The sequence below is a fragment of the Macaca nemestrina genome, chromosome 18 (genome assembly GCF_043159975.1).
Source record: "Macaca nemestrina isolate mMacNem1 chromosome 18, mMacNem.hap1, whole genome shotgun sequence".
Taxonomy (NCBI): domain Eukaryota; kingdom Metazoa; phylum Chordata; class Mammalia; order Primates; family Cercopithecidae; genus Macaca; species Macaca nemestrina.
This window is the reverse complement of record NC_092142.1, coordinates 21,625,361-21,649,443: the sequence shown is the minus strand read 5'-3', so window position 1 is coordinate 21,649,443 and position 24,083 is coordinate 21,625,361. Positions and strand designations below refer to the sequence as shown.

The window sequence follows — 24,083 nt, the reverse complement described above, 5'->3', positions numbered from 1 at the left end:
ATTTATTGGCCTAAATTGGTTTTTCAGATCTCTGGTGCTGAACACTGGGAGGTGGTGTGAGAGGGTGAGGAGACTGCGTATGTCTACCTAGGAAGGGGACTAAACAGGAAGGAGACCAGCAGCCCATCTTATCCTTGGAAAGGTGGGTTTGTATTTCTGCCCCTAGTACAGGTAGGTAGGTGTGAGATCCACCTTGAATCTATGGGAAAGCTGAGTATACTCCCTGGACTGGGATATGGTGTAGATGGGTCCGGGGTCAAATCTTGTGACCAGAATTTAGCCCAGTGGCCTGAATTCTTGGTCCCAATTTCCCCCACCTAAAACAATCACGCCTCCAGATGCTTTTCAGACTGGCATGTAACACTCTTCCAAAAGATGAAAATTGCTCTCATTCTTTAAGGCGGGACTCCGCTGTCACCTCCTCCTGTCCCGATTTTCACCAGGAAAGTCTCCACTCTCTTCTCTGTGCCCTTCATCACATAGATTCCACTTATTACATTATATAGTAATTACTTGTTTATATGACTCTAATTCTCATTAGTTTGGGGGCTCCATGGGGGTGCAGGAAGGAAGGCCAATATGACTGCGCATCTCTGGAGCCCGGCTAGTACACCTAAGTGTTCAAGGTTAAGTGAATTAAATCCCATCAATTACTCATTTTAAAAAATTCATCTAGTAGGTTCTTCATCAAGTTTAAGGAAAAAATGTAACCTCATTGTCCCTCTGGGGCAAGCTTGTCCAATGAACGATTTGGTTCAACTTTTATGTAACAAAGTTGTGAGTTGTTTCTCAGCTGCCACAAACCCTCAGCTCATGTAACCTAAGCATGCTTACGTGAACCAAGCTTGCAACTTCTGGGGAAATGTAAGTGCCCAGACCAAGGAGCGGGGACTGAATGGAGAAGCAGATATCACACGGCAGGATCCAGAATCCAATCAGATCAGGCTCTGCTGTCACCTCATGGCAGGACCCAGTCAGATCAGGCCTCCTGACATCACCTCATTTCAAGATCCAATCAGATTGCACCTCATTACCCTATGCTTATAAAACCTGACCCAGCCCCAGCTCGAGGAGGCACTGCTTTGGAAGCTATCCCTGGTGTTCCTCTTACTTGTTGCGAGTAATAAAAACCCCCTTGTTAAACCCCTCTTGGTTGTGGTCATTGGGCTGTCACCGGCCAAGCTACAAAACCTATCCATTGTGTGGGTAACAAGCTGAACTTCATCTAAGAGGTTGAGAGATTTATCATAAGTGGGAGAAGAGTGGGAAGGTGTTCCATGGCCTTCTTCATGAAGTTCTTGCTGATTCTGTGGTTGTTCTCCTCGTTTATATGACCGTAAATTCTTGCATTGCTCTAATTATTGCACTTTGCTCACTGTCTCATGTGTCTCCTGTGTGACTTGCTCCAGGGCAGTGCTCATACTCTGGCAATCAAGGGTGTGGCCTTGAGACTAGAGCCTGATTTGACTCCTGGCTCTACCAGATGTGAGAACTTTAGACATTTTCTTTACTTTTTTTAAGCCTTACTTTTCTTATCTCAAAGTGAGGAGAGCATCAATATCAGCTATCACGTTTGAGTGTGATTCCAAACACTTCATATGAATTAAATTTGTTGAATCCTCATGAAGCCACTATGATATTGGTACAATTCTTAATCCCCCTATTTTATAGATGAGGAAACTGGCACAGGAACCTAAAATAACTTGTTTAAGGTCTCAGAGTAAGGGAGTAGTAAGCTAGGGTTAGAACTTAGGCATCCGTGGTCTTAACCACCACACCGAATAGTTTCACTTTTGACTACGCTTTGAAATAGTACTTGCCTTGGCCGGGCGAGGTGGCTCATGCCTATAATCCCAGCACTTTGGGAGACTGAGACAGGCAGATCACAAAGTCAGGAGATTGAGACCATCCTGGCTAATATGGTGAAACCCCGTCTCTACTAAAAATACAAAAAAATTAGCTGGCCTGGTGGCAGGCGCCTGTGGTCCCAGCTACTTGGGAGGCTGAGGCAGGAGAATGGCGTGAACCTGGGAGGCAGAGCTTGCAGTGAGCCGAGATCGCGCCACTGCATTCCAGCCTGGGCAACAGAGCCAGACTCCGTCTCAAAATAATAATAATAATAATAATAATAATAAACTATTAACAAAAAGGAAATGGTACTTGCCTTACAGAGTTATTATAAGATATGGAAAGCACAATTGTTGGCATACAAAAAGCACTGAATAAATGTTAGCTGTCATTACATTTGCACTTCCCTTTTGCACACATTCAGTAAATTTTTGTTGAATAGTTTTGAGTGTTAATAAGTGTTTATGAGGCTGTAATAAAGAGACACATACACACAAGAAGACACAAATCCACATATAAGTATGCATCCATGGAGAGACACACATGTGCATACCAAAAGGACTGAATGTGGAGTATGAGGAATCACTAAGGATCACAATACCAGCAGAGTTGGAGAAGCTCCTGAAAGGCAGAGCTAGACAAATAGAGTCTTGGATGTCCAAAGGCAGAAGTATCTCATTGCTAATTTCCAGATCATTCAGGGACATGGAATCCCGGTGAATGGGGAGGAACTGCAGACAGGGCTGCCATGCAAGACTGCAGTTTGTGCCTTACAAAAAGATGCCAGCTGGGGGTTGGGGGGCAGAGTGGGGCGTGATATCCAATCTGTACTCCATTCACCATGCTGTATACTCAAAACGCTGTGTCCACCCCAAAGACACACCTTTTCCCACTTATCTGCCAATGAAGAGTGCCTTTTTCTAACCTCACAAAGGCTAATGATGGCAATAAAGATCCCAAGAGACCTGAGTGATTTCAGGCAGAAGACAGAGCCGAGGAACAGGGTCTATTCTTGTGGTTAAGCAATGATCAAAAGGGCTAACATTCAGGTTAGAGAGCCCCAGAAGTTCATTCATGTACTCAGATAATTATTAAGTACTTACATATGTCAGGCACTATGCTGAAAAATATGAGCACAGTTCCCACTCTCATGTAGCTCCTAGACCTCTAGAAGAGACAGATATCAAACAAGTAAACTAATATATAATGTCAGATAGTGATAAGTGCTATAATAGACTTTTAAGAATTACAAGATTGAGAGTGACTGGGGAAGAAAAAGGGCAAGTTTTGAGTGGATATTTGAGCTTAGAACTGGATGATAAGAAAGAGATGGCCATGAAATCTTGAGGATTAGCCCTTTAGGAGGAACAAGTTGGTGTCAGAGTTTGGGGACAATAAGGACACCTAGAGATTTACCATCCCAAGTGGGGCATGGTTGAGAGTGAAAGAGGCAATGTTGATAATTATGCCAGGACAACAGGTATAAACTGGGTCTGAACTGGGAAAATCAGAGTGAGAGAGCACCTTACCCTAGGGGGCACAGGGACTGGGTTTATTTGGCCAGAGAATCTGGAGCCCAGCGTTTAGACTGAGCCACTTGATTCTGGGTTGTGAAAGTGATTTAATTCACCCATTCATAGGAAAAAGGAAATTGCTATGAGCAATTCTGTAGTTCTGTTAGAGCTGCAGCTGATCTCAGCCAACAGAAATATTGGAGCGGTAGTGGATTCCACTGCCAGGAATAAAGGGGATATGAATGGACTGCCTACTACGTGTGAGGCAAGTGTTTTCTCACTTAATCTTCACAACAAAAACTCCTTATCATGGGTACAAATTTATGTCCCAACTTACTTATGATACAATTGGCTCAAAGAAGTTAAATAATTTCCCCAAGGTCATGTAGCTAAGGAATGACAGAGGTGGGATTCAAACTCAGACCTACTGGGTCTGAGCAAATTGTGCTTGCTTCTATACCATATTGTCCTTAGACAGAGGCAGGGGAAAGAAAGCAGGGACTGAAACAAGTACAGACACATTCCAATATGTGTGGAGAAGCATACTCACATATTGACACAAAGCCACAGAGAGAATCAGAGACACCTGGAGGCTTTGCTACACTGATATGGTTCTGTGGCCAAGACAGCTAGATATCCCTCAATATCTGTTCTCCCCTTCTTTCATAGAATATCCTAGTTTTAGCTCAGTATAGTGACACCCAAATTAAAGATTACATTTCCCAGCTTCCCTCACATCTAAGTGTGACCAAATAACTATGTTCTACCCAAGAGGGTGTAAGTCAAAGTGGTACCACTACCTTTGCACAACCACAGGAGGCACCATTCACAATATGAAGATGCTGTGAGTAGAAATGATGTTGCAACCTCAAATGGAAGAGGCATGTTTTTCCTGTGCCCCTTTTTGCTCCTAAGAGATTGAATGTACCAACGAACAATGGCAATAGAACTCTGATCCACAACCTCTTTAGCAACCCGCTTGGGAAGCCAGACCACAATCCCTGCAGCAACCGGCCCAGAATGAGAAAGACTTGTTCAATAACTGCCAGCTCCTCCATTTTTTGTCCCTGCTTCCAACTCAGGACCAGACAGAGAGTCACATAAACCTCTGAATCAATCACATAAGATGCCCGTTTTTGTTTTGTTTGTTTTGATTGTTTGTTTGTTTTGATTTTTGTTTTTGTTTTAGATATCCAGGCTACAGTGCAGTCGTGTAATCACAGTTCACTGCAGCCTCGACCTCCTTGGGCTCAGATGATCATCCTGCCTCAGCCTCCCAAGTAGCTGGGATTACAGGACATGGCACAATCCTAGCTATTTTTTTTTTTTTTCATAGAGACAGGTTTTCACCATGTTGCCCAGGCTGGTCTCGCACTCCTAGGCTCAAGGGATCTGCCAGCCTCAGCCTCCCAAAGTGCCAAGATTACAGATGTGACCCGCTACACCCAGCCAAATGACCCACTTCTAATGAGCTCACTTCCAGCTTTCCTATGCTAACTACCTACAATCAGGCACCCCTGAAGCCTTCCCTCTTTTCCAATATGAACCTTTCCCACTCTTCTGCCAGCCTGTGAGTTTCTGCCAAATGCAAGACTCCTTGCTAGAGCAAGCTCTGAATCGATGACCTCTGCTTGCTCTCTTTTGGATAGTCTTCATTTATTTCTACACCCTCTTCCTGCTGGGTGGAATGCAGACATAGTAGGATGCATGGGTCTCCAGTCTCTGGTGTCATGGAACTGCCGTCCACTCTGGGCTGTTAGTAAGAGAGAAATACATTTCAGCCTTTTAAGACACCGCCATTTTGTGTCTCTGTTTCAACAACCTAACCAAACACACACACACGCACACACACACACACACACCCTGAGGAGCCTTTCTAGTTCAGATTGAACATTCAAACTTCATCTATTTAAAGCATACTAATTTGGAACTTGCACAAGTTTGCCCTGGGGCAGCCTGGGTAAAAGGGTCCATTTGCACTGGATTAAAAAATCAGAGTTTGCTGAGCAGATTCATGTACTCCATATTTTACTCATTTAAACTAGGATTTTTAAGCATCTTTCATTTGCATACAATGATTGAGATGATAATTACGAGAGACTCATACCTATTCATTAATACTTGAAATTTACTTAGTCCGGGCAGTCTGAGAGTGCTTGTCATGCAAAGGAATAAAGCTGCATTTATGCGCACAAAATTCAAAATTTTCATCAATTCTGACTGATCTCTTCAGAATAAACAAGCAAATTGCATTGACTCCTTCTTAGGCGATTCCTTTGTGTCTCAATGCACTTCCGTCTCCCATTGGATATGGCTTTGGCCCCTATAAGGCCCAGAGTTACAGAACACCAAATGCTTTTGGATGGGAAGTGTATAAGGGCAATTAATTAATGCCCATATATAATCTGCCCTTTTTCTGATCACCAGAGGCTCAGGGCCCCAACTTCCAAGCAGGAATGGCTTGCACCCTGTCACTTCTCCAGATCCACAGGGGAAGCACAGAGGCAGACCTGCAGAATTGATTTCTTGATGCCACGGATCCAGTCATCTGATTCCCCGTAAGACGCTTGGGAAAGGAAGATGGACCAAGATGCAGAATTGTTGTATTACACTTTAGTGTCTTCCACCCTTATAAGTCAAAACTGATCTTCAAGGAGCTTCTACTGTGCCTGACAGAGTACACAAAGTCCACACGGTCCCCAGATGTTCAGCAATCCTTCCTTGCTTCCTATGGATACATGGAGCTATCTGGGAAGCATCCCCCAGAAATGCAGTTCCTTGGGACACCCTTATCCACAACCCCAGACCTCCAACATCCATCCACCCTCTCACACATTCAACCATCAGACATCTGCTATGTTCCTACTACATCTTAACAAGATATAGTCTTGACTCTTGAGTTCATCGTCTATGGTGGAGGCAGACATTTACACATTTACACAAATAATTATAATCTAGTATGATAAAAGCTGCCATTGAGTCATGTACAAGCTCCCCAGTGAACAGAAGAGTGAGCAGATAGTTTAGCTGGAGAAGGCTTCAGAAATATCAAGCAAACGACACTTGAGTGAAGGGAGCATGGGTCTCCATTAGCTGGAGATGTGTCAGGGAAGAAAGCATTCCAGGTGAAGGAAATGGCATGGGAATAGGTAATGGAGACTTGAAAAATGCAACAAAAGGCACATCGTTCTGCAAGGTTGGAGCAGAGGATGAAGGAGAAACTGTAAGTTGGGGTCGTCTTGGGTGCCATGCTGGAGGATTTGGGCTTTACTAGAGGTTATAAGACACATTCAAGCCAGGGCTGGGAACTCAAATGCCTACAGGAGCCTGGCAAATGACAAACCAGCAAGGGAGGGTGCCTACATGGGAGCTGTAAAACTGGGGAGTGCAGGTTCCATCCAAAGGCAGTGGCCAATTGTTGCCATGATGCGAGGTGGGCTTAGTGTAGTCAAGTTTCTCTCTCTCTCTTTTTTTAATAGGAAGCTGGAAATCCATAATTTTTACATACGAATGCTCCCAGTTTCTAACTGTTGACAGTTATTTCAAAATATCATCCTGGCCAAGCAAAAGGATATCTGATGCCCCATCAACCTTTGGACCTTCAGTGTGGCACTTCTGATCTAAAATTTCTAAGCAGAGAATGAACACAGACTTGTGTTTCAGATAGAGGGTGTCCCCATAGGTCTCACATGATCTTTCTGCCTCAGCTTCTGCCACCAAGAACTTCCTTCCTCATCTCCACCACCTTGCCTCTGCCCCAGGTAGTCCTTGCCCTCCTCCCTGACCCCCAGACCACCCCCAGCACCAGCTACCTTCTAGCACTGGGAGAAGTTGAATTAACGAACTGTGCTGCAGACCCAGCTTACAGAGAAAAACCCAGCATTAAGGACATGAGAGAGCCATATTTATTTCACATGGACAAGCATGATTCCATTGCATGCTGAACATGAAAGCTCGAATGAGCAGAGTACCCGTAACAGCAGAATTATGTGCTTTTGTCCACAGGGAGCAGGGAGAATCACAAAGTGGTTTTCAGAGACGGTGTTTTTCAAGCACAGTTGAGACCACAGGCTCTGAAGTCACTGGTTTATTTCATCACCAAAGGGTCTGTCTCCCAGGAGCGGCCGGAGGTGCTTTCAGCTTTGCAATTTCTCAATGAATTGCTAAGGTCTGAGGAAGGCTAAGGATGGTCTCCCATCCCACCACCCAGAGCATCTTGAAGAAACGAAGCTCAGAGGGAAGATACATGCCACTTGGATTTAACAAGGCCACTCCTGCGTGGACAATGACAGAGACTGACCGCTGTGCCCATAGCAACAGAACCATCATCGCTTATAGTATCTATCATCACTGGAACATTCACTCTTCTTAAAGCAATTCCTCAAGGACCCTTATGGGCAGAAAGGAGAATGATTCTGGAATTTACTGGACATGCCAGGAGCAGCTTTGCTTGAACAGACTGATGAGAGATAGTGGCAGGGACTTTCTGTTCTCTCGGCTTTACCTGGGCTTCCTGGTTCCAAGATGATGCAGCTCAAGGTGGGAAAGGGGGCTGGAGCTGAGGTGTGTTGGAGGGAGAAGATCAGAGGGTCTGGGAGCAAATCTCATGGAAGAGATAAGCAGAAGAGCCCTTGCGAGCCCTTTCCTCTCGTGGGCTTATTCCCATCTGAAGTCCTGCCCAACAGTTTCATAAAATTTGATATTGTAAGGTCTATAAAATTCCCGGAGCTGGTCTATCACTTCAGGATCAATCTGTACATGAGTTCTCCCTTTTGATTTGCCCAGGCATCGAGGCAGGAGGCTCGATTCTGTTTTTTTCAAGCAAGGGAATCCTTTGGTCTTGTTGAAATAGAAGTGCTTGTCCGTGATGAATCTCTTAATGCCCAGGAAGTCCTGGACTCGCCCCATCTCGCCGGCCGGGTCAGTGATGAGTCGCTCGCCACTGACGAAGTGAATCTGAGCTAGCGGGAAGTACTGCAGCCAGCTCTCCAGGTGCAGCACGTACATGCCGATGCGGATGGCGTTCCACGACACGTCCACCAGGCCCAGGGTGCGGTTGCGGAAGGAGAGGCCCTCAAAGGTCGGGATGTCGGGCTTCTTGGAGAGTGTCTGGGTGTAATCAGAGATGGCGCGGGTCACAGGGTTCCGCACGACCACAATCAGCTTGGTGTCTCGGGACATGTTGAAGATGCGTCGGGGAGCCTCTTGAGTGACGAAGTAGCTGGGCGTCTTCTCGAGCGTGATCTGGCTCTCCAGGGTCCTGGGCATCAGGCTCCTGTGTGGGCAGAAGAAACACATCATCAAATAGGTTTGCGTGGGGCCAGGCCTCAGTCCCAGCTACATCAGCCTTTCCACCCAGGGACCTGTTGCATCCCCCTCCTCGCCTCTGTTCCGTTCAAAGCTCTCACCTGGTGAGGGACTCACTTTAAATCTTGTTGCTTTTCTTTTCTTTTCTTTTTTTTCTTTTGTTTTGAGACAGGATCTCACTCTGTTGCCCAGGCTGGAGTGCAGTGGTACAGTCACAGCTCACTGCAGCCTCCAACTCCTGGGATCAGGCTATCTTCCCATCTCAGCCTGCCAAGTAGCTGGTACTACAGGTGTGCGCCACCATGCCTGGCTAAGTTTTTCTATTTTTTTGTAGAGCAGGGTCTCACTATGTTGCCAGGCTAGTCTCGAACACCTGGGCTCAAGCAATCCTCCCACCTCAACCTCCCAAAGTGCTGGGATCACAGGCTTTTTTTCTTATTTAATGTTTAACCTGTTTGCTTCAAGACTGGAAACAATCTAAACATCCATCATTGTGAGCTAAATAAATTGTGGAATAGCCAATTAATAGGGTTAGGTAGATCTGTATGCATTAATATGAAATGAGTTCCAACATACGGTGTTAAATGAAAATAGGCAAGATACAGCTTGTACATCTTAGGAAGGATACATAAGGAACCAATAAGAGCAGTTGCTTCTAGGGAGGAAACTCAAGGTGACTGCAGAATTAGAAGATGAGGGATAAATGAGAATTACTTTTCTTTCTTTCTTTTTTTTTTTTCAAGGGACAAGGTCTCACTCTATCTCCCAAGGTGCAATGCAGAGTTACAATCATGGCTCACTGAAGCCTCGAACTCCGGGGCTCCATGATCCTCTCACCTCAAGAAGCCGGGTCTACAGGCTCATGCTACCACTCCTGGCTGATTTTTAACAATTTTTTGTAGAGATGGGGTCTCACTGTGTTGCCCAGGCTGGTCTTGAACTCCTGGGCTCAAGTGATTCTCCTTCCTCAGCCTCCTGAGCAGTTGAAATTACAGGTGTAAACCACCATGCCTGGCTTATTTTTTTTTTTTTTTGTAGAGATAGGGTCTCACTATGTTGCCCTGGCTGGTCTCAAACTCCAAGCTTCAAGTGATCCTCCTGCCTTGGTTTCTCAAAGTGTTGGGACCATAGGCACAAGCCACTGCACCTGGATAAGAATTACTTTTTATTTTATAACCTTTAAAACTGCTTGAAAATTTTAATGCATTTATTACATATTCAAAAATTACAAAGTAAGCCACTGAATATTGTTCTGGCAAAAGATATTTCTCCAAATATATTAAGAAAATCTTTTTTTGGGGAAAAAGTCTTGTCTTGCAGGAATAGCAACTGTTTTAGATATGAGTTCTGACGTCTTCTTCTGCTGAAAAACGGTTGAAACACATCCTTTGTGTAGGCTTGAACAAGCCAAGAACTCCAGGCTGGTTGGGATCTCAGTCAGGAGCCAGGCTATGTAACCTCTCTTTCCCTTGTTTTTTAATTTCCTGGCTGTGCTGGAGACCTTAAGGGATTTGGGAAAAAGCACTGAAGTCTCTTTCCCGGGAGCATCTCATTCAGACCTTGATGGAGGGGAGCATCCCTGGTTCCCAACCGCTACTTCTTGATGAAGGTCACTGTTGACCCTTACGTGCATTTAGAACTACCCGAGAAGTTCTTTTCCTTTCTTTCCTTTCCTTCCTTTTTCCTTCCTTTTCTTTCCTTCCTTCATTCCTTCCTCTCTCTCTCTCTTTCTCTTTCTCTCTTTCTTTCTCTCTTTCTCTTCCTTCCTTCCTTTTCCTTCCTTCCTTCCCCTTCCTTCCTTCCTTCCCTCCCTCCCTCCCTCCCTCCCTCCCTTCCTCCCTCTCTCTCTCTCTCTCTCTCTCTCTCTCTTTCTTTCTTTCTTTCTTTCTTTCTTTCCTTCCTCTGTCTTTCAAACATGTCTGGGCTCTGTCCTAGAACAACTGATTCAAAATATTGAGGGAGGAGATATGCTTATATAAAGTTCCTCAGATCATTCTAATGGGAAGGCAGAGTTGAGAAACACCTTTCCCAAGCCTAATGTGGTAGGAGGCTGGTCTAGACTCCAGAGGCAGGGCTTGGATACAGGACCAAATTGAGGACTAGCTAAAACAGGGCGGGGCGGAAGCAGCTTTCCACAAGACACGCCCACCAGTGTGCCCTGTCAGCTTACCACTGCCATGGCAACGCCTGGAAGTGATCATCCCTTTCTATGGCAACAACCTGATGACCTGGAAGTTACCACCCTTTTCCTAGGGTGGTAGATTTCTGCCTAATCTGCCCCTTAATTTGCAAGTAATTAAAAGTGGGTATGAATATGACTGCAGAACTGCCTCCGAGCTGCTACTCTGGATACTCTGCCTATATACTACCCCTGTAGGGTAGCCCTTCTCTGCAAGGAACAGTGCCTCTGCTTCTGCTGTACACTGCTGCTTCAATAAAAGTTGCTTATCTAACAACACTGGCTTGCCCTTGAATTCTTTCTGGGCAAAGCCAAGAACTCCCGAGGCTCGCCTGCCCTGCATCACTAACACTATGATTTACCAACCCCCAGAACATTCATTCTCGCATCCTTTGGAATATCAACTCCCAGTTCTTAGCTTTCTGCTTCCCGGCTCCTATCACTCTCTCCACCCAATACCCTGGCCTCACAGTTCTTTGACCTTTGCTACTCCAAGTATTTCCATTTTCTCTTCCCTTCACCAACTCTTTTTCTTGGCCATACTTTGGGTCATGTCATTGAAATTTGCTTAACTCTGAAGTGGTTAATTCAGAAATTTCACTCTAAGACTATGTAGAGGTTTGAATGGTGACCCTCCAAAAGATATGTCCACCCAGAACCTTTGTTCTGTTTTGGGTTTTGTGTGTGTGTGTGTGTGTGTGTGACAGAGTCTCACGCTGTCACCCAGGCTGGAGTACAGTGGCGCCATCAGGGCTCACTGCAGCCTCAATCTCCCCTGGCTTAGGTGATCCTCCCACCTGACAACTCCCAGGTAGCTGGGACTACAGGCACTCGCCACTACTCTTTTGTAGAGACAGGGTTTCACCATGTTGCCTAGGCTGGTCTTGAACTCCTAGGCTCAAGAGATCTGCCTGCCTTGGCTTCCCAAAGTGCTGGGATTACGGGTGTGAGTCACCATGCCCAGCCCACCCAGAACCTTTGAATGTGACCTTATTTGGCAAAAAGGTCTTTGTAGATGTAATTAAGGACTTGCAGATGAGATCATCCTGGATTAGAGTGGGCCATAAGCACAGTGACGAGTGTCCTTGTAAGAGAAGGGAGGAAGAGTCACACATTAAATATGGTGACCTGAAGACGAAGGCAGAGTGTGAAGTCAGATATCTACAAGCCATGAACACCTAGGACTGCCACGATCAGCCACTGGAAGCTAGGAGAGAGGCACAGGGCAGATTCTTCTCAGAGCAGTCAGAAGGAACCAACCCCGCGAACAATTTTGTCTCAGACTTCTATCCTCTAGAACTGTGAAATAATGCATTTCTGTTGTTTTAAGCCACCCAGTTTGCAGTAATTTGTTATGGCAGCCACAGGAAACTACAGATTACAACCTCGTCCCTTTCTACCTTTTCCAGTCTTAAACTTCTTATACCCATTTTCAAATTCATCTGGGATTCTCTTGATTTCACTTTATTCCATACCTTCTCTGGACCCAATGAACAATCATTTCAATAGCATCATCTTCATCCTCATCCATTTTCCCATTCTAATTGCTCTCTCCAGTCTCTAATAATGCATCCTTCCAGCCTTTTCTCCTTTCCAGGTCTGTCCCTGGGTTGCCAAACAGCAGTGGAGAAAATTGCTGGCACTTACAAGTAGATCCTTACTATGTTCATGGATTCTAGTTTCCATTGAATCTTCAATACTGCTCAGTGATCTTATATTTGTCTTATCAGGCCCTTTCCATCATTTTTCATAGTAAGTGTTTCCAATTCTCATCATACACTCCCAGCCTGAATCCTGTCATCCATCCTTAACATGCAGCTAGTCTCCTGACACTAGAAAGCCATAAGCCTTCAACCTAACACCTCAACTCCTTCAACCTGCCTCTCCTCCAGCTTAAAGCTGATCCTTATGTGCAACCATCCTCAGTCCCTCCTGCTAGTCTCAGAGAACAAGGTACCCGAGGGCTCACCCATCCACCTGTGCTTAGATCCCTTCCCCTTCTGCCTTTCCTGCAAACGCACCCATTAGCGCCTTGAACCTTCTAATTCATTGCTAGGCTGATACAACTGATCTCTTGCTTCCAGGCCCAAAGTCTATGTGGACCCTTTTTGGTCGATTGAAATAGTACTTATTAGTATTAAGTAGGACAATTTAAAAAAATAGTATTTATTAGTATTGAGTAGAACAATTAAAAACAATTTTTTAAAACTTGAGTAGAACTAATTTTAATAAAGTAGTATTGAGTAGATAGTTTGCATTATGTGCAAACAATCACAAGGGCACTTGAATAGAATTCTTTGGCTGGATTTTCTTAGGAATCAGGACATATTATATCGTGACTGTGGCATATATGGTAATTAGGTGTTGGCCTGTATGACAGGAATAGATGAAATTACATAAGGATAACAGTGCATTTAAACTGTGTTTAAAGACTTCCCAAACTCTACAGGGGCTATTGAAATAAAGGTCTTTCCCAGCACAAGGAAATTGACTTGACTTGCCACTAAACAGATTCCTTTGCAATATCCTTCAATACGCTAAAGAATATCCAAGAAAGGAATTGAGGACAGATTTTCTAAGCTTACTTGACTATAGAGCTGTGAAGCACCAATTAACATCTCTTTTTGTTACCAGTTTGGAAAATGCTGACCAAATCCAGTGATCTCCAAAGTACCACATTATTCCCCCATCTGTGCACTAAAGTGAAGCTCCACCCTTCTAATTTCTTTTTTTCTTTAATTTCCTTTTTTTTTTTTTTTTGAGACGGAGGTTTGCTCTTGTTGCCCAGGTTGGAGTGCAATGGCACAATCTCAGCTCACTGCAACCTCTGCCTCCCGGGTTCAAGCAATTCTCCTGTCTCAGCCTCGCAAGTAGCTGTGATTACAGGCATGTGCCACCACACCCAGCTACTTTTTTGTATTTAGTAGAGACAGGGTTTCACCATGTTGGTCAGGCTGGTCTCGAACTCCCGACCTCAGGTGATCCACACACCTTGGCCTCTCAAAGTGCTAGGATTACAGGCATGAGCCACCGCACTCAGCCTACCCTTCTAATTTCTAATTGGTGTTATCAGTTGCAAAACCAAATGGCAAATACTAAAGAAGATACAAAAATCAGGCTGCAAACACGCTGTAGTCATGCCGCAAGTCAGAGGGCTCCTGGGTACTTCAAATTTTCTCTATCCCACCAAAAAACATCCTTGAATATTTATTTCTCCTTGTGTCATTGGAATAGAGTGTTGGAGTTCTGTGTGATGATAATGTGCAAAGGTACTGTGCATACCTTCCCATGCCCTGTGCACATTGGAGGAAGGCATAATTAGACTTTGCCTTGGGGCTCATCTTTCTTCTTTATGTCACTATTTAAATTTTGCTTACTTGTTTCCAGCTGCTAGCAAACAGCTGAACTTTTCTCTCACCCTGCAACCCTTTTAAGCTTTTGCCTCCTTTGTTTTCTATGTAGCTCTGCAAAAGTTACTGAAAGAATAATCTAATGCTCATTGTTTGGACTTTCCTCCCATCTGTTATTTTAACTTGCTTAGGAACTATTTTCCCTACATCTGGTAACAGCCCCAGATTTTTCCTTGAGGACTACCACTCCTGCTTTGGACAAAATCTTGGTGGGCCAAGGGTGGGGGTGCATGTCCAAAGTTAGGCTATTGGGAACCAATTGTGTTACAAAGACTAAAAAGGTGTCATAAAGATTGAAATTCCAATCAGATATAAAACCCTGGAAGAATTCCTCATTAGTTTCTGTTGCCAAATCCCTGCAGCTATGTAGGTTCTTGCCCTTTCCGAGACCTGGCTCTTCCCCTTTCTTCTGGATTCTCTGAATTACTACACATCTTTCCAGTAAGTTTCTACTATCTTAAGTTAGTTAGAGTTGGTTTTTGTCGCTTGCAATCCAAGAATTTTAACCTTTTATAGTCTGGCCTCTTGCGATGGTTTGAATATTTGTCCCCTCCAAAACTCATGTTGAAATTTAATCCTCAACATGGTACTATTGGGAGGTGGGGACTTTAAGTGGTGATTGGGTCACGAGGGCTCTGCCTTCACGAATGGATTCATCTATTCATGGATTAATGAATTAAAGGATTAATGTGTTAATGAATTAGTGGTTTATCATGGGAGTGGAACTGGTGTCTTTATAAGAAAAGGATGAGAGATCTGAGCTAGCAAGTGAGCACACTCAATCCCCTTGCCATTTAATGCCCTGTGCTGCCTCGGGACTCTACAGAGAGCCCCCACCAGCAAGAAGGTCCTCACCAGATGGAGCCCCTTGACCTTGAACTTCTTAACCTCGATAACTGTAAGAAATAAATTCATTTTCTTTATAAATCATCCAGTTTCAGGTAATCTGTTATGAGCAACAGAAAATGGACTAAGACACTTATGTTCTGTAGAAGCTATACTCACCACTTGAGTATAAATTCCATGAGGGCAGGGCAGGGTGTATCTTAATTGCAGCTGTATCTCCAGAGTCTACCACACTCCATGGCACAAGTAAGGTCTTTATCAATATCTTTGAAATTTAAATGGAGTCAGCAACCTGTCTAATCCATTTATGCATTGAAGCCCTCATCCCCTTTACAAATTCCTAACTCTCCCCAAACCATTCCGGAACTTCTCACTGGCCTGCATTCCACTTCTCTCATGCTGGTTTGTGTTTGTTTGTTTGTTTGTTTGAGACAGGGTCTTGCTCTGTCTCCCAGGCTGCAGTACAGTGGCACAATCTCAGCTCACTGCAGCCTTGACCTCCCAGGCTCAAGCAATCCTCTCGCCTCAGCTCCCCAGGTAGCTAAGACCACAGGTGCCTGACTATTTTTTTTTTGTATTTTCAGTAGAGACAAAGTTTCGCCATGTTTCCCAGGCTGGTCTCGAACTCTTGGGCTCAAGCAACCCATCCACTTCAGCCTCCCAAAGTGCTGGGATTACAGGGGGGAGCCACTGCACCCAGGCCCACTTCTGTCATTCTATGTGATCCTCCTGGATGACCTCATTCCTTCCCCAGCCTTTAACCATCACCTAAGAGATGCTGACACACAAATCTGTAACTGCAGCTCCGACTGAAAGCTTTCCTATGTTCTTAACTGGAATGCCTGTCTATGGACTGGATACCTCACTTCAACAATTAACATTTTCCTCCCCAGATTTGTTTCTCCCTTTTGCCTGCTTTGCAAATATCATTATGAAAGGAGGAAAACTTCAGAATCATTCTTTTCTCTTCCTCAAATGGAATGTCTTTCATTCTTGTAAGTTTACCTCCCCAACCTTCTGAAGTCTCCAGCCTCCTCCCTTAGTCCACGAACACAGCCGCGGGCCCTTGTCAACTCTTCCTCAGACCACAGATTTCTCTCTGCCCTCCATGTTCCTATTCTTTTTTCCCTTTTCAACTCATTTCATGTCCACCAGGGAATCCAATCATGGATTCTAAGCTTTCTGGAGCAAATCCAATTAAGTCAGGCATCAATGATTCTTTTGAATAAGGTCCGTATTCCTTGGCTTGGCATTTGAGGCCCTTGTCTACCTTTCTAGAATTAATCTCTTGCTCCTTCCTTGGTAGCCCGATGTTCATGCCATGCTGAACATAAAATCCTCTCCCTAGATAGGAACCTGCCCTTTCATGTGTGTTTTGCACTTGCCAAGTGTTTTATTTTTATTTTTTAAGACTCTGGTCCATCTTACTTGTCTCTCTTCCCCTGGTGAATGCCTACTCATATTTCCAAGTACAAACCAAAAGTCACACACGCCCTCTGTAAACCCTTCTTTGTAACCTCATGGCACTTTGTATAACCGCCTACTAGCACCCTCATCCCCTTGTGTGGGAATTGTTAGTTACGCATCCATTTATGCCAACAGATCCTCAGCAACTTGCACGTCTCTTGTTCATTTTTACCTGCCTCACATCACACCTAGCATACCATAGGTGCTCCATAAATGGATCAAAGATCCAGTGTCAGAGGTGGGGCCCATTGAGAAGTGGCCCTTGAGTCCTCAGAAGTTGTCAGTGCTGTTTTATAAAGTTCAGCCCTTCTTTAGCATTCTGGCCTCGGGCAGCTAGTTCTGCAGGGAACTTTTCTGTTGTTTTTAAGATTTCATTGTGCTCACAGGGGCTCTGGCTCACGACTGAGGAGGAGTCCAAGCTCTACTTCACCAAACTTTCCAAATGTAGGAAGGTAGAATGAGATTTAAGCGAACATCTCATGCCATTTCTGTTTTGCCACACGTACACTGTCCCTAGCCCAAGGCTCTGCCCTGTGGCTGGTGGGGAGGGGGTGGTGAAGTTAAGCTGCATGCCAGGACCACTTGAGGGGGTTTTGGAGCAATATAAATGTCTGGGTCCCACATCAGACTAATTAAATAAAAAACTCTGGGCATGAGGCCCAGGTACCTGCAATTTTATTTATTTATTTATTGAGAGGGAGTCTCGTTCTGTCGCCAGGCTGGAGTGCAGTGGCGCAATCTTGGTTCACTGCCACCTCCACCTCCCAGGTTCAAGTGATCTTCCTGTTACAGCTTCCTGAGTAGCCGGGATTACAGGCATGCACCACCACGCCCAGCTAATTTTTTGTATTTTTAGTAGAGATGGGTTTCACCATGTTGGCCAGGATGGTCTCGATCTCTTCACCTCGTGATCCGCTCACCTCAGCCTCCCAAAGTGCTGGGATTACAGGCATAAACCACCGCACCCAGCTGGTACTTGCAATTTTGAAGCTCTCCAGATGATTCCAGTGGGCCACCAGTGCTAAGAACCACTGTGGCAGACTGCACCTTCCTTTAGCCACGTGTCCCTTAATACAGTTGCTCATGAGAATTAACTGAGTGCATCTTGGAGAAAAAATTCCCAGGTCCCTCTTCAGTATATTCCAATTTCAGTGGGTTTGGGGTGCAGTTCAAGAATATGCATTTTAAACAAGCTCCCCCCATGATTCTTATGATCAGAGAAGCTTGGGGCATACAACCTCAACAAAAGGTATTCTCATAAGTAACATGGGCACACTCATTACTACCTAATATATTTGATGTTGATTCGCGTGTTTACTGTCCCTGGCCACACCCATCCCATCCCACGGTAGATGGTAAATTTTGAGAGTGAAGATTGTTGTCTGTATTATTTACTGCTGTATTCTCTATGCCTGGACAAAGGCTGGCACTTAGTAAGGGTTCAGAAAATACTTGCAGAAGGAAAAATAATAAAGACAAGGCTTTAATCTTGGAACAATGAGGCAGAATAATACTGTTTGTACTGATGAAGATGTGTCACTCTTTCTATGCTATAAAAGTCTGTACTCTTTCACCCTAAGGGAAACATCACAGACTTCCTGTAGCCCCTTGCTAAAGAAAAAGAAAAAAAAAAAACCCACCCAAGTACTCTCTTGTCATCCTGAGGCTTTCTGGAAATTATATTTTTAACCCACACTAGGTTACCCAGTGGAACATAAGACAGCTCCCTTAGAACCCACTGTCCACCTAAGCAACATCCCTTGCACGTGTGAGCACGTGGGAACCTGCCTGATGTCCGGCCATCATCGGAAACTTACAGAGCTGGCACACCACTGATTATTACTGATAGGATTCTCTGGAAGGTTTCATTTTCTGCTAAATTTGTACACTCTTTATATGTGTTCTGGAAGACCCGGCTGCCTGGAGGCCTGTGATGATTTATTAGCTTCTAACTGGGCAACCACGCTCCTTGAAAATCATTGCAGTCTCCGGAGAGATAATTAAGAGCTGAAGAGGAGGGAAAAGGCCTTATTGCAGGAAACCGGTTCTTCAAACCAAACCTGCTAAAGCCCCATACACTGAGCCATGTGGCAGGCGCAGCCCCTGTGGCTGTTTATCCTCGTCTAGTTGAGCGTAGTCATGAGCTCCCTCTCACACTGTGGGACCATTTCCTTCCAAGTCCACAGCCCCAAATCCTTACACTTATGTGACCCTGGAGCAGGTCACTAAGTCTCAGCTCAAACTCCAGCGACCATTCTCATTGCTCACAAGATAGAGACTTCACCAGGATTTCTGTGGCTCTTCCTGATCCTGCCCATGGCCCCTCCTGGGCTCTGGCTAGACTAGATTATTTGAAGCCAGTCTGTACTCCTCCAAAAACTGTATCTTTCATGCTAAGGGAACTTTGACATGTTGTACCCTTTGCATGAAGCCCTCCTTAACCTGCCTGGCAAAACTTCATCTCTCAGCTCATTGTCACCTCCACCATAAAGCCTTCCCTGACCATGCCCTTATTATTTCTCCCTTCCCGGAGAAATCACTTTTGTGATTCCATGGTACCCACTACAGACATAACCCATTTTTGATACATTATCTGAGTCTATCATCCCTCTAGAGTTCAGTGTCCCTGAAGGCAGGGATCATGACTGTGGCATCTCTATATCGACAGTGTCTAGTCCTCTGCTGGTATGCAATCATGGATTCATTCATGAGATAAGTGTTTATTGAGCACCTACTATATGCTGGGGATACAGAGATAAGTGAGGTGCAGTCTCTTTCCTCAAAGAGTTAACAGCTTTGTGGACCAACTGGGACAGGAGGCGGCAGGGTCCCCTTTTCCTAGTGTGAGGGGCTGCACCTAAACTTGGCTTTCTATAAGAAGTGGTAACTTTCTTCCTCTGGCAGGAGAGGTTGTCCTTGAACCCAGTTTCTCATAGGTCCTCAGGCATTCAGGTGCTGGGCAGCTGGCTGTCCCAGATAACTCCTGTAAATAGCTGGTATCTAAATCCAGTCAGCCAGTTGTTTGATTATTCCCCAACTGACAAGGCTGCTCTAATCCCTGCACTACAAGAGGGAAGTTGATAAAGCTGAAGGGGCAGAGTTCCTTCATCCTTGGGGCATATACCACATTGGGTCCAGGTCCCAGCAGTCCCCTCAATGAGATGGTGAGAAGAGAGGGTAATGTTGTCCTTCCCCCTCTTCTGTTGTGACCCATGGCTTGCAAATGTCCCCAGTAAAGCCTATTCCTTTATCCATCCCTTGTGTATTGTGGAATTTATCCCTAGTCCTGCTGTGTGACAAGTGGAGACTACAAAGGGATCCTTCTTACATGGTATGTCCACATAGAGGACCACTGAGCAAAGAGATTGCACCTCGCTTATCTTTGTATCCCTGGTATATAGTAGGTGCCCAGTAAACACTTGCCTCAGGAATGAATACACTACGCATGCCAAACACAGGATGAAGCATTGCCAATACAGAGATGTGACAGTCATGATCCCCACTTTCAGCTACCAGCTACTTTAATGGCTGGGTATGAGGATAGGATTTGGAATCAAAGAGACCTGAGTCTTGTCACTTGCTAACCATAAAAAATGGGTACACAGCAGTCATCAGACATACACGTGGTCATTGGTGCTTTGGACATAAGACAATAGCTGACACTTATTGCACAGTGACTGTGGGCCACATGCTGTTCTAAACTCTAAATCATCTCACTTGATCTTCACAATAACCCTACAAAGTAGGAACTCACGCTATTCCAGTTTTTGTGCTAAGGAAACTAGGACACAGAGAACTAAAGTAAATCAGCAAAGCAACACAGCCAGTTTGCAGAATCTAGATTCAAGTGTGACTCTCACACAAGAAGAAAACGTGAGAATATAAAAATGAATCTTGGCACGAGGACAGCCTTTCTAGGCATGAGACAAAAATCATGAAGGAAAAGATGGAAAAGTTAGACTCTCAAAAAAATGTAAGTCCCTGGAATAGAAAAATATCATAAATAAAAAGAAAATGACTAATTGGAAAAATATCTGCAGCACCTACACTATAAACACAAAGAGCTGATTTCATATCTATTTTTCATATCTTTTTATGTTTTATATATTTTTACAGACACATTGCAAATCAATAAGTAAAGAAGAACCAGCCAGTAGAAGAAAGGATCATAGGCATGAGAAAAGAGTTAATAAAGAGCTATGAATAGAAAATAAACATATGAAAAGATAAATCTCTAAAATTAAGGAAACACAAACTAAAATCATGATGAGATAATATTAGTCACCTGTAAGGCTGGAAAAAATTGTTTTTTAAAATTGTAACAATTATGACACCAAGAATGTGAAGAATTAACACTCTCCTAATTTTGGTAGCCATATACACCGATGCAGTCTTTAGGAAGACAATTATATATTATCTATCAAAATGTAAAATGCACATACTCTTTAACCCAGCAATTCCACTCCTGGAAATGTATTTGCACAAGTGCGTAAAGACTCATGTGCCAGCTGTTCATTGCAGCATTTGAAGTAGAGATGGGAAGGCATCTCCCAAGGACACCTGCCTAGGTTGTTCCCAGAGGGCAGGTCTAAAAGGTAGAAAGGATATGGGAGAACACCTACAACTAGAAAACAAGACCCTTGGACTATTGTCTAAGCAGGAAATAAAATTTTCCTAGGGGTTTGCTTGTTATAACAGCTAGCATTAACTTAGCTACTGCAACATTGTAATAAAAAAAAGACCAGAAACAACATGTCTATCAGAACAACAGTGAGGCCATATGACAGATTATGATTTGGCTGTCAAGAAATGAGGTGGATCTACAAATACTGACACCAAAAGGAGTCAACATAATATTAAGTGAAAAAAAGCAGGTTGCAGAACAGTAAGTTTAATATGTCCCTATTTACGTACAAAATATACACATGCGTGCTAGTGTCTATATGCATAGACCTCTTCTAAAAGGATACACAATACATTTAACAGTTATTATCTTTGGAAAATAACCTTGGGGAATCTGGGCTGGGCTGTAGTGTAGAATGGGACTTTATTTTCACCTTTAGCTTTTTGCATTTGGATTTATTTTTGTCTTTGCCATGCACATGTATTTTTTGTCATTTTTAAAAAAACTAGCTAATGAAAAGCTATTTTTAAAAGTCTCCATTGATATTATTTAGGATGAAGAAAGCCTTTACTGTGGAGTGAGGGGGAGGAAACATGTCTGGAGTGGCTGAGGTGTGGGTGGGAAGGAAGGATATGGAAGGTGAAAATGTATAGCTCCTTTCTCAAGAAGCTCGCTTGGAAAGGAGGAACGGTGATTGTGGGTGTTGAAGGAATGTTTTTGCTGCTGCGTGTACAGCTCTGATAAGTTTCCAGGCAACTGGACTTCAATTTCTTCAGCCCCATCTGCAGCTGACCATGGGACACTATCTGGAGGTAACTCCCAGGATATCTCTTCTTCTGTGGTCTGGGCTTAACTTCTCTCCCTGCCCTCCCTTCTCTCTGGAAGTGGACCCCATAAGCCTGTGCCTCTCACACTTTAATGTGCATTTGAATCGCGTGTGGGGTTCTTCTTGAAATGCAGATTCTGATTCAGTAGGTCTAGGGAGGGAGTGCTAAGGGTATGCACTTCTAGCAGGCTCCACGGTGAGGTTGACTTTCTGCTCCCTGGGCCATCCATTGAATTGCAAGGTCTTAAGGCAGCCCCGGCAATACTGGTACAAAGGATATAGCCAATGAATGTTTATTGCCTTAATCGGAATCGGCTAATTGATGTTGGGTGAAAAATTGCGGATGACTTGAATTCAGAAAGCCTGGATTGGAGTCCCCGCTTTTCCTTTTCCTGGCCATGTGACTTTCATGTTAGTTTCTTCACCTGCAATGTGTGGATCATGGTAATGCCGACTTCACCTGGTTGTTGTGAGGTCTAAGCTGCGAGGGTCCCATATAAAATGTAATGCACCGTGACCATCTATCAGTGAGTTCCTCTTTCTCTACTTGATTTCCCCCTTTGGTTCAAGTCTTTTTCATTTTCAAAAAGCTAGCCATTTATCCCTTCACCTGCTCCTGCGACAGTCCTGTATATCTCCTTTTCTTCCCAGCCAGAGTTCTTGAAATAAAGCTCCATGGCTTCACTTCCTCACCTCATATTCATCCTCTTGCTCCGTCTCCTCCCATCCCATCACCCTCTGAAGCAGTACTCTCCGAACACAACCCTAAATGCTAACTCCACCTCGAATCTTGGTCTTGTTTCACTTTTCTGTGGCCTCTGAAGCACTTGCCCACTCCCTGCTTGTTGAAACTTGTTTTTCTTCCTTTGAGAACACATTCTTTCTTCCTCCCCACCCCTGCCTCCCACTGACCATTCTTTCTCCATACACACTTCAGTTATTTCTCCTCAACTTACCATTTCTGATGTCTCAATTAATGGCCCCACTATTCACCAGTTGTCCCAGCAACACCCATGTCTAATCTATAACCAAATTCAATTGGTGATCTCTCCTCACTCACTCCCTTCCGACGTCCCAGCCAGCTCAGGACACACCACAGCTCTCTTCACTCATGGTCAGAGCTGTGGGGAGCAACTCAGTGCCTATCTCTAGCTAGGCTCTACTTAGTAGCTTCCAGCCTGAGGCAGCTTGCTCTCGTGAGATGTTCCCCAGTGACATTAGCATCCAGGAAACAAAATGGCACATGGGGACAGTGATGGTGCCAAGTGGAGGCCAAAGGGATCTTTATCCCCCTCTAGTCTCCGTCAGTCAATCAGAGTGAATGCATGCCATGAAACAGCATGCATGGCAACTCCCAGACGAGCTTTCTATCCTTCCTCTGATGGGGCCACTCCTACCCCTTCCCCCATATAGAAATTTTGAAGCCACCACCTCCAGAGTGAATGATGGATCATCCCTGAGTACCTGCAGGAGACCCTCAAAAAGGGCCAGGAACCTGTACAAGAAGCTTCCTGAGGCAGCACTGGGAGCCAGGAGCACCTGACTGCCCTCTCTCTATACTCAGCAGGGCAGAGCACTGCTGGAGAACACCTGAAATCACAGGTTGGTTCCACTCCAGACACCTGATTGCCAACACAAAGGGGGCTGATATGGTTTAGCTGTGTCCTCACCCAAATATCGAATTGTAGCTCCCGTAATTCCTATGTGTCCTGGGAAGGACCCGGTGGGAGGTAATTAAATCACGAGGGTGGGTCTTTCCCATGCTGTTCTCATGGTAGTGAATAAGTCTCATGAGATCTGATGGTTTTATAAAGGGGAATTCTCCTGCACATGCTCTCTCTCTTGCCTGTTGCCATGTAAGATGTGCTTGTGTTCTTCCTTCACCTTTCACCATGATTGTGAGGCCTCCTCAGCCATGCTGAACTGTGAGTCTATTAAACCTCTTTCCTTTACAGATTACCCTGGGTATGTCTTTATTAGTAGCATGAGAACAGACTAATTCAGGGGCCTTTAGTACACAGCACAATTGTGCCATGTGTCTCTGGACAACTGGCTCTCTCAC

General features: G+C 44.5%; 1 protein-coding gene across 1 annotated transcript in view; it reads right to left on the bottom strand.

Moving 5' to 3' along the window:
* Positions 1-7,244: 7,244 nt before the first annotated feature.
* The window catches only part of LOC105485010 (heparan sulfate-glucosamine 3-sulfotransferase 2), a 107,003-nt gene continuing 90,164 nt past the window's right edge, over positions 7,245-24,083 (bottom strand). The window contains exon 2 of the mRNA XM_011747165.3: positions 7,245-8,637. Within this exon, the coding sequence (XP_011745467.2) occupies positions 8,019-8,637 (619 nt within the window). The 3' untranslated portion in view covers positions 7,245-8,018. The remainder of the gene's footprint in view (positions 8,638-24,083) is intronic.